Source organism: Pelophylax lessonae (genome assembly GCF_965119305.1).
Source record: "Pelophylax lessonae genome assembly, chromosome: 12".
Taxonomy (NCBI): Eukaryota; Metazoa; Chordata; class Amphibia; order Anura; family Ranidae; genus Pelophylax; species Pelophylax lessonae.
In genome coordinates, this window is record NC_138779.1 from 113,309,912 (window position 1) to 113,328,657 (window position 18,746).

General features: G+C 40.0%; 1 protein-coding gene across 1 annotated transcript in view; it reads right to left on the minus strand.

The window, feature by feature from the left end:
* Positions 1–253: 253 nt before the first annotated feature.
* The window catches only part of LOC309567861 (carbonic anhydrase-related protein 10-like), a 756,243-nt gene continuing 737,750 nt past the window's right edge, over positions 254–18,746 (minus strand). Inside the window, exons 8-9 of the mRNA XM_082273365.1 lie at positions 5,185–5,350; positions 254–987 (exon numbers count right to left, since the gene is read on the minus strand). Of these exons, the coding sequence (XP_082129491.1) occupies positions 953–987; positions 5,185–5,350 (201 nt within the window). The 3' untranslated portion in view covers positions 254–952. The remainder of the gene's footprint in view (positions 988–5,184; positions 5,351–18,746) is intronic.

Here is an 18,746-nt window from a genome sequence, read left to right on the forward strand (position 1 = left end):
CCATATCTCACCACGAAGTTCAAATGACAGCTTTTGGGGTGAATTGCCATGCAGACCACCTAAATATGCAAATCTCTGCTTACTGTGAACAAGCTTTGTAGGTGTGAAATCTCAAATATGGCAGGCTATTTTTTTTCTCTCTTTCTATATGATCAAAAATAACAGATACAACTTTCTGTAAAACAAGAATCTGCTTCTTGAATTTTTAAACAAAAACAAGAAAAGAAACACTGATATATTGAATGAGATATCATATAACATATCCGGTAATTAGATCTTGGCTGTTTTATTTCGATTTTCTATAAAACAGGAATTATTACTTGGCAAAATGCATTTGTATCATTAAAAGAAATTCACAACATAATGAAACCGGCAATTCAAAGTCATATATCATATATTGTTAGGTAAAAAGTTTGGTTTATTAATTGGACATAAAATAAAAATAAGTCGGCTAATCTTTTTTGCCATTTTGCATCTCTCACCTGCTGATTACCTGCAATGCTTTTCCTCAGATATCACACATTTCAGGAACAGGCAAGTCATTTTTAGGAAAAGCTGTGCAGCGTGTACTTCTGAGCAGGCAGTATTTGGGAGACATTCATTTCAATGTATTTTAGAAATGTTGATGGCTATTGAATAATTTATCTGATCTTGCAAGTTGGATGTTCATTGTTTCCTCTTAAAGTAATTTAGACAGATCTTGCTTTTATAATGTCCATTTGGCAATAAGGAGAAGAAGTTAGTGATCATTGTCACACTTTTAAAAATAGTTTCTTATTTCTCACACACCATGTGTAGGTGACACTGTGCATTACACGTGAGGTTTATTATCTGCAAACTTGTAGAAATGTTCTTCGAAAACACAATCAAATGGCAATCTTGCTTCATTCATGGATCAAAAGTTCATCTGGAAGTTTTTTTTTATGCTGGACAGATGTGACATGTGAATATATCAGTCTATATTCTTGGAAGACATGAACCTGTCCACTGCAACATAAACCGAACAAAAAATTAGCCATATGCAAATCAAATACCTGATCAAAAAGAGCCAGTCCTGATTACATTTTAGACTGACCCTCTTAGTTTGCTTTAATTATGCCCACATGCTTGTACCTATCAGGGTGGTAAACTGTGGCTGTAATAGTTCTTACTGTTCATATATTAATACCATAAAAATGGACAAATACCACATTACTTAATATCAATTTCTGTATAAATAATATTAACGTCCACACAATATACAGTCAGCACATTTACCCACATATAAGGATATAAAAATAACGGAGGTAGAGGCCTGATAAGAATGCACACCTGACTATGATCAAACTATAAAATCACATATGTGATATAAGCTGGCTAAAACAGTAAGAGTGGCCTTTCTTTTCCTCTTTGTTCCAAGAGCTACCTCTAAGTACCTCTTGTAACATTTTGTAAAAATCTATTGATCCTGATAGTAGAACCATTGGATTTATTCTAACAGGATGTCATCACTTTTCCTTCTGCAGTAAAATGATTGCAGTTTTGTCACCCTTGCTGCTGCTGTAGCTACTTAGATGTTTGCACCCTTGATAGCCCCATCATTGAATACCCATGCCTAACTCCATCCACAGCTCTTTAGGTTGACAGCACATTGTGCTGTCTGCAAGAGCTTAGTAAAATGATGTAAAAGCACTACTCAGTTCCTCCTACCTGCTAAGTAGAGATGACCTTAAGTGTGTTTGGATGCTCTTTGGAAACCTTGTGACTGAGCCCGTCAGTAAGCTGTCAACTGTAACAGCACAATCATTTGTTCTCAAGTCATTCCTCACACCACAGCTGCATGTATACACCCCCTTTGTATATGTGTGGCCAATTAGCAGAGAATGCTCCTGCTGCAGATGATAGGGCCATTATAGCTATCAGCTTCTTTATGGGCTTGCAAGAGCATCCAACGCGCCCAAGCTCTTCACTACCCCTAAGCCCATTCTACCGTGGTGCAGGAGATATCCAGTGTCTTAGCTGCATTTGAATTCACCATTTTGTGAATTCAGGCCCTAATGTTTGGTGAACACTACTAGTCTTTTTTCTTTCAACCCAGCAGGGCTGAACAAAAAAAAACCGACAGCTCAGGAGGAGCCACTGTACTAACTATAATAACTATATTTAGGAACAAGAAAGATGGCCGACGACCAACTTCCTGATGACGCGTTATTGCGAAATCCATTGAGGTTGGTTCAGCGACTACTTCTAGTTCGTCATTTCCGCCTGCTGTTGGAACGCACGCTGGTATTGAGCGGCGTTCGCACACAACTCTGCTCTCTGCTTTATGGGTGTGCTGATAGTGGCACAAATAAATGTGAGTGTACCATCCCTTGACTTTTATTGTGTGTAATAAAACTTTTAAAACTGTATTGCGCGATTATATGTTTTTAATCTTTTTGGTAAACAGCAAAACTATCCTGATTGAGGGGATAAGTGTATCACAATCCATAGTAAATCCAGGGAGGCCATCTATTTAATATACACCTAGGGAGCCTTTTTTCAAAATACAGAGCAAGCTGGGTCCTGGAGGCCCTCTGATTTCTGCTGAGTTACCCTCATACTAACGGGTGAAGGAAAATCTCAAGCACAAGAACTTTTTCTAATTAAGAAGACCTATCCAGCACCTTATGTCACTTTTCTGTGGTGGAATTTTGCACAGAAAAACTACTATTGCACTTGCATGAATTTTTTGGACTCACTGAAAAATGTATATTTAATATGAAATTTGTTTGCACTAAATTCATTTTTTGCACTTTATGAATTATTTAAATTCATGATTTTGCATCTGTTTATTAGTATATATTTATTTAGCACGTAGCACTTTTTTGGATTCTGCACCTCAAAACTGTTATTTTCATTTCTACTAACTATAGGATGTTAGTATAGCGATCTCCCCTGCTTTGCTCTACTCCCCCTCCAGAACACTCCAGTCAGCATTCACAGGCATTGGCAGACATTTTTTGGTCATGCACACTGGCCGAATGTTGACCAGTTTCTATTGAACTGGCTGATGCCGTCCAACATTTGGCCCATGTGTACTAGGCATAACTCTCCCCTCCACCAAGATTACCTATTATCAAGGGCACTAAAGACAGCCCTTACATACATTAATATACAAAACCATGTAACATTTTGCTTCTGAAGAAATACTCTGGATAAAAAATAAATAACACACAAATGGTGTATCATGTATCTTTCTGGGTCATAGGAAATCATGCTTTCATTGGTGAAGGATCACATTTTCACACCACCATCTGATCCAGGGAAGCATTGGTTGATTAAGCATTAATCAATGCAAGTTGCCCTCATCAGGTTTTGTCAGGATGCTAATGGCATACCCATGTTGTTAAAATAAATACTTACTGTTCTTCTCTAATTGGCCCCTGCAGGATCTCTAGTTCTTCAACATAAAAATGTCCATTTATTTTGAGCTATTCCCTTATTATTAAATTAAAACAGTTTCTTTAAATAGGCCAGACCACGTAAAGGTCAAGGCATATCTCTCTCCTATAAAACTGCCCTCAGCTTTATATCCCTGGGAAACCCTTGGGGGTATTAGTGCAGGCAAAAACTAAAAATAAAAACACCTATTTTGTAATATAAAGTTATAAATTTCACCCCTAGAAAAATTAAAAATGATACATGAAAACTAATACATTCTGCTGTGTGCACTGAAACAGAATTGCTGGCTGGAACACTGGATGAAAATAGAACAAAGAAAAAATAAAAAAGGAAACTAATACAGCCATCGTATCTTAGAATTGGTTAGCTGCCATATAATAAATGTTTGCTTTTGGGTTTTATACTGCTTTAAGGTTTTTTTTTCTGTTAGAGTTGAAAGTTAGGAAAAGTTACATTCACTCTGAAAAAACTGACATTTCACACATACTACAAACATTACCGGTGTTATTTGTGACTTTTCCCTGCAAATGCTGAGACATTGGCAAAGCAAATTTTTTATAAATAGAACAGGACAAAAGAACTGCTTAATTGCTGCAAAAACATGTAACGATTTTACAGGGAGACGGTGACATTATACCTGATTGAAAACAGTTTTTTCTGGATTTTGCTGTTAGGGATTATTTAGATGTATCCATTTTGGTGCATTGTGTGTTATGTTTCATGTTAACGTGCTTTGCCTTAAGGTAGCTCATTCAAAATATTAGGCTGCCAATCCACAAAAATGGACAGAATTAAAATTGACAAGTAGCTTTATTTCTGATACAGGGCACAACAGCGTACGCTAGTGTGTTACAATGTGTTTTGGTGCTCTGCAAAGCATGGGCATTGGAGATCTGTAGGGTGCTATTGAAAATGAATGGCAATGGAATATACTCATGCCTAGAACATTCGTTAAGGTGTTGTAGTAATGTTTTACAACAATGGATCATAACAGATAAGTGTAAATGAGACCTTAAAGTGGTTAGGGCATTCTCTGCATTAAAGTAAAAAAGCTTCTAATAGTAGCTCCCCCAACCTCTAATCAATACTCACCTCAACCGGATCTTGATCCAGCACTGTGCACTTTTGCAGCAGCTCTCCTCCCCTCTCCCTTGTCTTACAGGCTTAGCTGAGAGCATCAGAATCCATTGGCTCCTGCTGCTGTCAGTCAAAATCTGTGAGCAGAGAGTGGGGGGCGGGGTTGAGCCAGGCTGTGTATCTGAACAGACATAAACAGCCCTTCTTGGTGCCCCCATAGCAAGCCGCTTCTTCTCGGTGGGGGCGAGGAGCCAGGAGCACCAGCAGGGACCCCAGAAGAGGAGGATCAGGGCTGCTTTGTGCAAAACCATTACACATGTTTATTATTTTAATGTAATACACACTTAGAAGAGCTTTACAATCACCTTAAAGTTTACAGTTCCCATCTGAATAGACAGACATCCCTGCTTGGGATTGAGCCTGCACAAGTGCCCCCATAGCAAGCTGCTTCTTCTCGGTGGGAGGAGCAGCCAGGAGCCCCGGAAGGGGACCCCAGAAGAGGAGGATCAGGGCTGCTCTGTGCAAAACCATTACACAGAGCAAGTAAGTACCATATGTTTATTATTTTAATGGAAAAAAAAAACACTTAGAAGAGCTTTACAATTGCCTTAAGTTTTACAGTTCCCATCTGCCATTACTGCTGTTTGTTTTGTAAATTTTTAAGATTCAGATTTTTTTTCGTACCATGAAGTTTGTAGTTTGCTCCTTTGCATTTTCGTCCTGGTTTGCGGAAATCAAGATTGCCTCTCATCCCTCGATGGAAAAGAGGTTGCACTGGACGGAAGTTGTCGCTCATGCTCTGAAAGATCTGTGATGGTTGGTTTTGACTCAACAGGCGTAAAGAGTGCATCTTGGCATAAAGAAATAAGGACATTGTTAAATGAATGAGCTGAAAATAAGCTTAAAGTTAAAATTATTTGCTAAAAATGACATGAAAACAATAAATATATATATATATATATACTATATATATTTTATACACACACAGACCCAGATAGTCTTCACATCTGTCCTTTGTACCAAGGTTGGTTGCATAGTCGCTCCTATGCATTGGAAGCCCAATATAGGTAAATGTCTCACACCTTTTATCCTGTTCACAGGGAATTTTGCTTAGAAATCTTAAAAGCCTTAAAATACAATTTTCTTTCAGTAATAATGCTGTTCCCTTCATTCATACTTCAGCTGTCTATGCCAACATAGCTGAATAGCAGCCCCACACCTTATTACAAGTATCTTCACACAGATTTGTATTGCAAAGGAAGAAAGGGCTGGGTGAGACCAGGTCTGTTATTGTGAACATTTTGAAATATAGAAAATGAAAATATCACCTACAGGAAACCTGTGCAAAAAAAAGGTAAATCATATCAACGTCATAGTGTGCTGGTGGAGTTTGGAGCCATGGCATGCTGGAAGTCAATCTGTGCCAACCTCCAAATCACCATGCTGCTTACTATATGTAAACAGGTACACTCGGTAAAGTACCTTTTTTAACATGTAATCCACAAGAGTGCTCAGCATGTGCTCCTGCAAGCAGAGCTGCCCAGCTTTGTCTACAAGGCTACGCTATTGAGGCTATTATATTAGGCAATATAAGTCCGTACGGTGTCTGTTTACAGTAATTCACCATACTTCATTATCTTATCCAGTAGGCTCCAACAAGAACTATTAATGTGTTTTTAATACTGTTTCTTGAAATATGGCTACTATGGCTTTACTATGCATATTTTTTAACTGCTTATATACTGTGGCAGGGCGGCCCTCCTGCGCAAAATGACGAACCTGTACATCATTCTGTGCACGTATCTGGAGCGCGCAGTAGCCAATCAGCAGGTCCGGCAGACCCAATGTTCACCGGCACCCAGCGATCGCTCGTGAGAGAGGCAGAACGGAGGTCTGCCTATGTAAACAAGGCAGACTGCGGTTCTGTAAGAGGGGAAGATGGAGATCTTGTATTTCTGCTAAGCAAGAACAGGGATCTCTGTCTTCCTCTAGCCATGATGTAAGCCCCTTCCCTGCCAATGTCATTAGTAGAGTGACAGTGCACTTTTTTAGCACTGACCACTGTATTAATGTCACTGGTCCCCAAAAAAGTGTCAAAAGTGTAAGTTAGTGTCCAATTTGTCCGCCACAATGTCCCAGTCCCACTAAAAATCACTGATCGCCAGCATTACCAGTAAAAAAAAAAAAAAATTATGAAAAATTCCAGAAAAATATCCCATAGTTTGTAGACGCTATAACTTTTGCACAAACCAATCAATATTTACTTATTGGGGTTTTTTTTTACCAAAAATATGTAAAAGAATACATATTGGCCTACATTTTTCTACTGGGTGTGTTTTATAGCATAAAGTAAAAAAATATTGTTTTAATTTGAAAATTGTCGGTATTTTTTTGCTTATAGTGCAAAAAATAAAAACCGCAGAGGTGATCAAATACCACCAAAAGAAAGCTCTATTTGTGGGGAAAAAAGGACATCAATTTTATTTGGGTACAGTGTCGCAACAACCACACAATTGTCAGTTAAAGTAACACAGTGTGGTATCGCAAAAAGTGTCACTTAGTTTCATATTTGTTTGCCGCAATGTCGTAATCCCGCTAAAAATTGCTGATTGTTGCCAATACTATAAAAATAAAAAATACATAAATCTATCCCTTAGTTTGTAGATGCAATAACTTTTGCGCAAACCAATCAGCATACACTTATTGGGATTTGTTTTTTGCCAAAAACATGTAGCAGAATACATATTGGCCTAAATTGATGAATACATTTGTTTTTTTTTTTATTTTTTTTATTGGATTTGTTTTATAGCAAAAGGTTTTTTTGTTTATAGGGCAAACAATAAAAACCACAGAGGTGATCAACTACCCCCAAAAGAAAGCTCTATTTGGGGGAAAAAAAGGACATTGATTTTATTTGGGTCTGGCGTCGCACAACCGCGCAATTGCCAGTTAAAGTAGCGCAGTGCCATATTGCAAAAAATGGCCTGGTCATGAAGGGGGATAAACCTTGAGCTGAAGTTGTCAATATTTCTACTATACCCATCCTGCATATAAAAAATGAACGGAACCATTCTCTCTGAGCGTTAATGTGCAGCTGCTATTTACTTGCCCTAAGTGTCTCTATATTTCTGACCTCTTACTGAAAATACTATTTGCCTGGCAGTTTAATTGCTAAGTCACTTTTGCAGGATAACAAGGCACCTAGGGATAAAAGACCTGGAACAAATATGCAAGGTGTTAGATCAGCATGACAGCCATTAAATCAGCATCTTCAGAAGTAGAAGTCAGCATTGACAGTGTAATTATTTACCTTAGTACAGTACGAATATTTGAAGCTTAACTCCAGGAAATAGCAAAAATAATAAAAATGTTGCCGCAGCCTTACTTGACGCATATACACAGGTGGGTTCCACATGAGAGAGCCAGCAATGGGAGGCCTTATTTAAAAGAGCACATACAGTAGGCTAAATGCCCAAACCTGGTAAAACTGAAGAGTTGATAGCCAAGAGGCAGTGCAGGTACAAGCCAGTCCCTGGGTAGCAGCGTTATTTTCTAAGACTTCAGCCTAAGTTATATAGTTATAGTTACAATATTATAATGCTTGTTTTACTAGGGGAGGATGTAATACAGAAAAATATTTACCTCCATGACCCTGCAGTTTTCTTTCCATCGGTCTTCTCCATCACCTCTCCATCAGTGTTATTGGTTTATACATCTTATCCATGTCTTTTTCCTGTTCAGGTATTTTTGGATGTCTTGATTGTCCAGAGCAGGAAAATGTAACTTCCACACATGCGCTCATACATTAATTCATCCCAAAATGGAAGTGATATATTTTTTTTTAAATTATGCCTGAAATTCTAATAAGTGATGCTATAGGTTAATATTTTTAATAAAATAAAAAAATATGTTATACTTACCTACTCTGTCCAACAATATTGAACAGAGCAATCCCTTACCTTCTCTTTTTTTGTCCACCGCTGGCACTGTCCACTCCTCCTTCCTCCAGGTTCCCCCTCAGCAAGCTGGCTGCTAATAGGTCACCCATGCAGGCGTGCTCCTGAGCTGCGCTGTGTGCATCCATAGACACAAACAGTGCTGGTAAGTCACTCTCCTGCACCCTCCTCACAGGAGTTTGACTGACAGCAGTAGGAGTCTATGGTCCCGTTGTTCTCAGTGTCTTCTGTGAAAGCAGGAAGTGGGAGGAGTGGTTCTACAGCCAGGACAGCGCTAGATATGTGATTCAGTTAGGTAAGTGTTTATGGATCAGGGTGGGTAGATTGGAGTTTTTTACTCTAATGGAGTTTAGAATTTTGAACCTAAATGGAGTTACCTTGAGTTTAGAATGTAGTATCTGATCTCCTGCGCTACTATATACAGTATACAGTATATACTCAGAACATGCAGTAACCTAAAAAGCTTTGCAATAAATCTGACATGAGGCTTGCTGCTATACACCTATATGTGTTTTCACATAGGCACATAGATGGCTCCGGAACTCTCACACCTTGAGGAAGTTATGTGACATGCAATGAAACGCGTTGGGTTGGAGCTTTGTGATGTCCTTTCACACTAGCAGGAAGTAACTTCAATTCTCAGAGCTGACTCGCTGCGAATACCCAAGTGACTATTAAGGGGACCATACACCCCAGTTGTGTTAAGCGATTTGCCCATGTGCACTGGAGAAAGTACACCCACAAATGTGAATTTTATTCTTAGTTTTCTTGATAAAGCACCAATTTTAAACTCGGTGGATTTATAATCGTAAATGTTATGTTCCTTTTGGACTTAATGTAGACTGGGACGTAAATAGATTTATTGACAACAGTTAATTTGGCAGATTTGTTGGACCCTTGATATATTCCAAGGTACCCTTTTCCCTTTAGGTTTATAATATGTTCCATTGGGCTTACTGCCGGTTAGGACCTGATTAGTTTATATACAATTGATACTTATTCTGTTTTAGATTTGTGATGCCCTGATCAGCCTCATTAATTCACCTTTTTGGATCCTTGAATTACCATAAGCTTTTATAGTTTTGGTATAGCTATATACTGTAAGTTTTTTATTTTTGGCATGGTATATATATACATTTTTTAATATCAATTAATTTAAATGATGTGGGTATCGTGAGGAAATGCCTCTCTGTCATTGGTGGCTTTCTCACTTTTACCCACTAGGTGGGAAAATTTTACAATTCTTTGAGAGATGGTTTATATAACTATAATACTACCTATGTTAAAGTGGGTGGGTAACTTTTATCGCTTTTATGAAGAGCATGCAATAGATTAACTTGGTTCCATTTTAGTTTACACTTCTGGTATCTGGAATGCAAGATATGGAAGTTGTGACCATCTGAGTGTCAGTTGCCAGGAGACGCGATAGTCCAGCGCTGACACAAGTTCCTTCTATATAGGATCACAGGTCTCTATGGTCATTTCACAAGCCACGCCCCCCACAGGTAGAATCACTCCCCTAGGCTCACATTTAACCCCTTGATCACCCACACTTAACCCCTTCCCTGCCAGTGACATTTTTACAGTAACAGTGCAAATTTTTAGCACTGATTACTGTAGTAATGTCATTGGTCCCCCAAAAAGTGTCATAAATGTCAGTCAGGGGTCCGATCTGTCCACCGCAATGTCGTAGTCCCGATAAAAATCGCAGATCGCCACCATTACTAGTAATAAAAAAAAAACAATAAAAATGACATAAATCTTTCCCGTAGTTCGTAGACTTTTGCGCAAACCAATCAAAATACGCTTATTTCAATTTTTTTGCGACCGCGCAATTGTTCGTTAAAGTAACGCAGTGCCGAATCGCAAAATATGGCCTGGTCATTAAGGGGGCAAATCCTTTCCGGTCCAGAAGTGGTTAAGAGCCTCCACAAAGCCTCCACAAAAACAGTTTAGAAAGACTTCATCTTTCTAAACTGTTTTTGTGGAGGCTTTGTGGAACTCCAGCCAAAATCTCTTTTTGGCATTGGATGGCTCGGAGATGGGTTAAAAGCTATGTGAATTTTTTAATAATTTATATGTCCCTGCTGAAGTGACATTTAACTTTCTGCCCTGGTAGTGCCAATCAACAGAACAGGAGGTAAGGGAAACGTTTCCCAACATGAACACAGACAGCAATTAAAAGATAATTCTACACCATGCAAAACGTAAACATTTTTGCTAGAGTTCTACTTGATAACTGTGCTCTTTCCGAGTCCAAAAATAAAATAAGTCCATCTTGCATAAACCATACAAAAGAGTTTGCTTACAATGTATTTTAAACCTGGATGTCTTTCCAAACAAGCACATAAGTGTCTCTGAGCTACTGGCAGTCTTTTGTTTGCTCCTGTGAATGATAATGAAATTCAGTTAGAAAAAAAAAAAGTTTGTATGCTACAAAATCATGAGGACTCTTATTGTTCTTCCCTTACAGACACTGCAGAAGGGTGCATAACAAGCAACAAATCTGCCATCTATTTCCTGGCTTAACAACATAACAGCCCAGGGGTGAAATTCTCTCAAATGAAGTACAGATGCTGTATTGAGCCACCGCTAGTGAATTATGGGAGTCAAGTTGATTGTCATTCTGTATGCCTTGCTGCTATTTACTAATGACATGACTTCTGACAGTTCTGAATTCAAAACTTCTGCTATCAGAAAGTTAATTATGCATATTTCAGAATTTCTGCATTACGCTTTTTTTTTTTTTTTCTCTTCTCATAAACACCACAACTGGAACAGATCTGCAAACAGTGAAATGTTTAAAAAAAGGTTATGATTTCATTGCCAGTTTAACATATCCCCATAGTTACAATTAGTGCAAACCTGTTACGTATTTGTCCTAAAAGGCATATGATTAAATGTACATAAGCAGCCAGTCCACGGCTTGTTCAAGAATATTTTTTCTTTGCGGCTGATTTGTAACTCTCCATGCCATTTCTATGGCTCTGATAATAATTTTTTAATGCCTGGGTTCAGTAATTGTATAAAATTTGATTTTGCTATGGTAACAGCGGTTACTAAGGATTAGAGTTTATAACAGCATTGCAGGTGCACAGGGTGGAACTTGGTAATGAAACAGCTGATTCCAAAATGGGCTTTTTTATTTATCAAGCTGTTGGCTCAAACAAACAGCTAAAAAGCATGGCGAAACTTAGCTAGAGTTTATACATTTATTTCCTACATAAATGTTTGCATTTATACAAGGATGGAATGGTGCCCCAAGGCTGAAGTCAAGCCATGCCTCCACATGTGTTGTTTTTTTATGGTGTACCATTCTTACGTTTATGACAATCTTGTGCGGATTATGACAATGGAACAATGAAAGGTTTATTTTCAAATAATGTATTTAATCATGTCCTTACTGTGTTTTACATCAAAGAGTAACTGGTTAAAGGTAATTATAGTTTTTTAGATTTTGATTAAATGGTCATTAAATGTATCTTTTGAACTATAAAACCATCTTCTGGGTAGAGACATGTGGTCATTGGTATTGCCAGTCACAAATATAAACACATGTTAACAAGCAATCTCTTACTTTAATTACTCTTCTCTGTATGATGCAGCTAGACTATTCTATACACACTTTGTTCTAAATTGACAATTACCAAATCAAAATGTCCAAACAGACTGGTTATTCCCTTAGCATGCTGTGAACTAGTCTTTGCACATGTGTACATAATAATGTTGATTTAATAAAGAAATATAGAATGTTCACTTTTTAATGCAAACATTTATTTACTGAATGTGATAAAGCTGTGTTCAATTTTAACACTATCATGTGGGGAAATGAAAAACATAATACACGTGTTTGGTTATGATAATTTAGCAATACTCCGAAAGAGCTGCCGGTTGATGATTGTCAAAGGCACAGTCATTGCACAATTGCAGCACAGATGATGATGACCAGGGTTCTCCCTGACCAATGCAGAGTTTGCAAGCACAAACAGACTAGGCACACTGACACAAAGAGTAGTCTATTGAATATTTTTTTGTGGTTTTATTGTTAAATAATTTGGGTGGGGTGTAGGAAAGTATGTTATACTCTAGAACCACTAACACAGTGGTTCTCAACTCTGGTCCTCAGGACCCACTAACAGGCCAGGTTTGCAAGATAACTGAACCACATCACAGGTGATATCATTTGCTGTGCAGTGATTGCAGTATTCTAGTTCGCATCTCCCCAAGGTAATATTTAAAATCTGGCCTGTTAGTGCGTCCTGAGGACCGGAGTTGAGAATCACTGCACTAACAGAAACAAGAGGACACTCTTCTCAATGTTGCAAACTTTAGAAACAGTTCTTCTGCTCAGAGAGTAGTCTCTTTGCTTTTGCTTGTGGCAGCAAAACCAAAGAGATACATTTTGTAGATGAATGTGAAATTCCCTCAAGGGGTTTGTTCAGGAGCGCCTCGATTGGGTCTTTACGTAGGTGGACTAAGGATTACATACAAATCGATAGCCTTTGTACTTTTGGGCAGGTACACCAAATATGTAGCATTGTGCCATCCTGACTACATAACAAGAAACAAGCTGGGGGATACTGGGGGACAAAAGCGGCAATTCGAGCTGGGGTAAGGTACCATCTAAAGAGGACTTTGTACAAATTTCCTTTAGCCAGTTGTGACAGGAAGTCAGGTAAATCTGTGGATGTAGTCACAGACAGGAGATACATTTCCACCTGGTTTAGAAAATTCACTATATTACTATAGGGTGTCGGCTGCAGAGGTAGCCAGAACTGTCTAAGGACGTTGAACAGACTTCAGCTGTTCAGAATGAGGAAATTAAGGCCTCTATAATTTGTCCAGAGGAAGTCTAAGGGTGGCTGCCTCCTGACGCTGTGTGAGCTGGGGAGAGGAGGACAGTCAGATGTGTGCCTCCCGACGCTGTGTGAGCTTAGGAGAAGGAATGCCCCCTGAAGCTGTGTGAGCATGGGGAAGACCTCCTGAAGCGATGTGCGCTGAGGAGGGTAAAAAGTGTGAAGACTTCTCAAGGTGAGAAAATGAACTATTTCTATGTGAAGAGTGTGAAGAGAAAAACCAATGGATGTTTTCTATGTGAAAGGAAAGTCCAATGAACATGTGCTGTGTGAAGAGAAAAGGGACATTCTCTATGTGAAGAGATAATAATTGGACTATTGATAGTCTGCTGTATGATCAGCCAAGTCTGCCCAACAGTAGGTTGGGGACAGACTTCCTTAGATAGGTTCCTGTGTGTGAGAAGGTAGCCGCCCACAGTGGCAAGGATTTATTTTGTGTTTTATTTTATTTTGGATGTTTTTGACGCTTGCAGTCTGGTGAAGAAATTTGCATGAATAAACCAAACTGTTGTTTGCAACCACTTCTCGGCTATCTCCCTGTGTAACAAACCCCCCAAAGGGGTCATCCATACCCGCCACCGAGCTAGTCCCCTCACATATGGTGGAGGTATGCATTGGGCAGAAGCAGAGATCCCTGCAAAGAAGTGCATATGTTCTATGAACTTTGTCTGGTGCATGAGATTGCACAATCTGTGGGTGCAGGAGAGAAGATCCTGAAAGAGAGGAATAACTACTTGTTTTAAAGAGTCAGTGGTCTCAAATTTTTTGATGAACTTTTTCTGGTGCATGAGACTGCACAAACTGTGTCTGCAGGAAAGGAGATCCTGCAAGAGAGAGAAAAGCTACTGGCTTTAAAGAGACAGTGGTCTCAAAATTTTTTGCTGGACTGTGAAAAATTTGTTTGTGGAGTAATTGAAGATGGGGTGGTCAAAACGCCTGAAAGATGCAAAGATAGCTGAAATGAGAGACCGGATTCTATGGATGGAGGGGTTGTTACCACCTGAAAAGAATCTGCTAAAGAGAAAGGTTGTTGTCCCTAGCAACACTGAGGCAAATGCAGCTCAACAGCAGGCAAATGTGGATTTTCAGCGGAGCTTTGCAGCTCAACAAAAGGCTCACCAAGAGAGCATAGCAGGCTGTAAACAGAGACGCCAGCAGCAAATGGAGGTCATCGGTTTGGAAGAAACCAAGTATGTGTGTAGGGCTGAGATGGATGCCTTGCAAGAGAAAATGGAGGAAAAGGAACACGCCCTGGAGTTGCTTAGGATGGAGCATAGAAACTTGCAGGCTCAGGTGTTACAGTGGGAAGAATCCACTGCTCTTCTTTTTTCCGAGTTACAAAAATGTAGAGAGACTATAATGGAGAAAGATACCATCCTTATGGAAAAGGAAATTGAAATTCAGACTTTGCAGAAGCAAAGTATGGGTGAAATGTTGGAGTTGCGTAATCAGCTGACAAAAAGTCTTCAGTCTTTGGAAGCTACAAAAATAGACCTGCAGGATGTGCAGGAACAGAATGTCGCTCTGAAAACGACATTGTCTCTCAGCTACAAGGAGAAAAATGAGAGAGAGGCTAAATTACTGAGTACTGTGTATGAGCTCACCACTTTGAGCAATGTGGTAGATGAATTGCGTACAGACTGTGAACGTTGGAAAGATGAAGCCCAACGTGTCCAGCAGCAGCTAAAGAAGAAAGAAGTCTCATTCCCAGAAACTAGCCAATGAGGAGAAGGCTCTTATGCAGGGAAAAGGAGATTCTGAACACAAGAGAAAAAAAGTAGAGGCACAGCTGCAGGAATCGCAAGTCAAAGTGTCAGAAGGTGACCGATTGTGTGCTAAGCTGTCAGAGAAGGCAAACCGACTGCAGGTTGAGTTGGACAATGATACAAATCAGCTTTCTCAAGCAGACAGCAAATCTAGAGAAATTGCCAAAGATTTCTTTATCTTGGAATCGCAGCTGCAAGACACTCAGGAACTCTTACAGGAAGAGAGGTGTCAAAGGCTGAGTATTAGCACAAAGCTAAAACAAATGGAAGATGAGAAAAATGGCTTCCTGGAACAATTAAAAGAGGAGGAGGAAGCAAAGAAAAACCTAAGAGAGCAAGTCGCAACATTGCAAGCTCAGATAGCGGATATGAAAAAACGCATGGAAGAAAGCGTTGGTGCATTAGAAAATGTTGAAAATGTGAAAAAGAAGTTGGATCAGATGCTTGGTGAGGAGAAGACTGTGTCTGCAAAATATGCAGAAGAACGCGACCGTGCAGAAGGCACGTGATAAAGAGAGCAAAGCCCTGTTCTTGGCTCGCTCCTTGGAGGAAGCTCTAGAGTGTAGAGCTGAACTAGAAAGAGTTAACAAACAGCTGCGTACAGAAATGGAAGAGTTGGTCAGCTTCAAGGATGATGTTGGGAAAAGCGTTCAGGAGCTAGAAAAGTCTAAGCGAGCCTTAGAACAGCAAGTAGAAGAGATGAAGATTCAGTTGGAAGAACTTGAAGAGGAATTACAGGCAACAGAGGATCTGTCCCAAAGAGGGGATAGTGTGCCTGATGCAGTTTTTAAAAGGATCAGTGTTTTGGGGTCTGTCCTAAGTGAGCATCAGAAATGTGATGACATGTTGCTTGAATCACCCCTTTGGAATAAACAGTTCCTTCAAAAACTTCAAGCACTGGAAAATGTATCATTAGAACTTCAGCAAACAAAGGAGCTGTGTAAGAAATGTGATGATTTCTCAGTTCAGGCTGAAAACCTAGTGGAGAAAACTAAAGCAAGTGATATAAAGCTTGGAGAAAAAAGAAAACACCACCTAGTGGAGAAAACTAAGGCTGTTGGTGAAAACGTGAAGCAAATGAATAAGTGCCTTTCTGGGAATATTTCCAAAATGGAACTGGTGAAAGACAGGTGGCAGAAGTTTGAGCGTGATCTTGAGATACATTTCATGTGGAGTTCAGATAAAGGAAAGGAGCTACAAGGGAAAAGTAATGCAATAGCAGAAAGTGCATTGAAGAAACCTGTAATAGACTGTGTTGCAGTTCCATGCTTTTTCACTGATGCAGAGAGGAGGTCTGTAATGGATACCACCCAGATCGCTGGGTTCAATTGTCTATGGCTAATTAATGAAGCTACTGCCTGTGACCCATATGATGGTGGAGGGAAAGTTGATGATGTCTCTGGAAAAAGGAACAGGGGTCACTTTGAAGAAATGTGTGACCGCCTGTTGTCGCAAATGGAAGGCCCTCTGCACAGCATCTTAGAACAAGCTAAGCTCAAGAAAGAAGATCATTCCCTTTTACAACAAAGAGTCAATGATTGTGTACAGCTGTATGGAGAGGCAACTCAAGTCATAGAGGGACGTCAAGAGTCCCTACTTGGAACAAAGCTAAGTGAAGCAGAGGTTCTCAAGGTTTTTGGAAAACATTTATTGATTGCAGAGAAAGGCGGCTCAAGAATGTTGAAGACTTTAAGACTAGCACAATTGAGTTGCCTATGGATCACGGTCCTCCATGGTGGATAGGACAGATGGTTATACAGGACAAACCGGAGAAGGAGCAAAATGATGCCAAAAATGCAGTTGAAGAATGTGTATATGAGATGAGGGACAAGTTGTCTGACATTTATGAGAAATCTGTCAATGAAGAGGACAGAAACAGTTTCATCCTGAAGCTTGAAGATACAGAGAATTGGCTATATGAAGATGGAGAGGATCAGCCAAAACAAGTGTGTATAGACAAGCTAACAGACTTAAAGAAAGAGCCACCCCTACAAGCATTTCAACAAAGGTTAGCAGTTGCTAATGAACTGGGGAGGGAAGATACTAGGAGGCTTATCAGTGAGAGTCAAGAGCAGTGCCTGACACATGCGTGCCTGGAAATCTGTGTCCCAACCCTAGGGTTGACACAAGAGGGGGGGGGGGGTATGTGACAGGAAGTCAGGTAAATTTGTGGATGTAGTCACAGACAGGAGATACATTTCCACCTGGTTTAGAAAATTCACCAATTACTATAGGGTGTCGGCTGCAGAGGTAGCCAGAACTGTCTAAGGACGTTGGACAGACTTCAGCTGTTCAGAATGAGGAAATTAAGGCCTCTATAATTTGTCCAGAGGAAGTCTAAAGGTGGCTGCCTCCTGACGCTGTGTGAGCTGTGGAGAGGAGGACAGTCAGATGTGTGCCTCCCGACGCTGTGTGAGCTTGGGAGAAGGAATGCCCCCTGAAGCTGTGTGAGCATGGGGAAGACCTCCTGAAGCGATGTGCGCTGAGGAGGGTAAAAAAATGTGAAGACTTCTCAAGGTGAGAAAATGAACTATTTCTATGTGAAGAGTGTGAAGAGAAAACCAATGGATGTTTTCTATGTGAAAGGAAAGTCCAACGAACATGTGCTGTGTGAAGAGAAAAGGGACATTCTCTATGTGAAGAGATAATAATTGGACTATTGATAGTCTGCTGTATGATCAGCCAAGTCTGCCCAACAGTAGGTTGGGGACAGACTTCCTTAGATAGGTTCCTGTGTGTGAGAAGGTAGCCGCCCACAGTGGCAAGGATTTATTTTGTGTTTTACTTTATTTTGGATGTTTTTGACACTTGCAGTCTGGTGAAGAAAATTGCATGAATAAACCAAACTGTTGTTTGCAACCACTTCTCGGCTATCTCCCTGTGTAACAAACCCCCCAAAGGGGTCATCCACACCCGCCACCGAGCTAGTCCCCTCACACAGTATATTGTGTGAGATTTTTGCCTTGGCTTCACATAAACCACCCCAATCTTCATGAGAAAGGAACTTGCCAAGATCTTTCTCCCAGCGGAGCATATAGCGACATTTAGGGAATGTCATAGAAGAGCAGATTGGAGCAAGTATAACAAAATGAGTTCCAGGGAGTATGGGTCCGAGCAACATTGATTTTTGAAAACTGTCAAGGTGGCAGAAGCAAGAAATAAAATGGCAGAGTTGCACATATTGATACTATTCTGTGCCAGGGGCAGAGTTTGTCTCCTGAAAATATGTAAAGGGTTTGACCTTCCCGAGTTCTAGGAAGGAGTAAATGTCCGTAAAACCTTTACTGAGCCACCATCGGAACCTAAGTGGAGATTCCAAACCATGAGGAGACGGTATCGGGCAAATTCAAGTGCTTCCAAAAGGATTGAAAGAGGGGCAGCTTGTCTGGCATGTAAGAGTATGTACTGTATGTAAGAGGGGCAATGCAGCATGCTGCCTCATAACAGCACGACAGCACAGAGACACCAGGGCTTCTGCTAAACCTATGGCAATAGAGTGTCCCTTTATTGATTCTTGAACAGGCTGAACCCCAGATGAAGTTGGGTACCAATTTTTGGAGAATATGCAGGGCAAATTTTGGGACTGGAATTGGGAGAACTCTAAAGCTCAGGAGCTTGGGAAGGAAAGTAATTTTGATGGTATTGAGGCGACCAACAAAAATGTGATG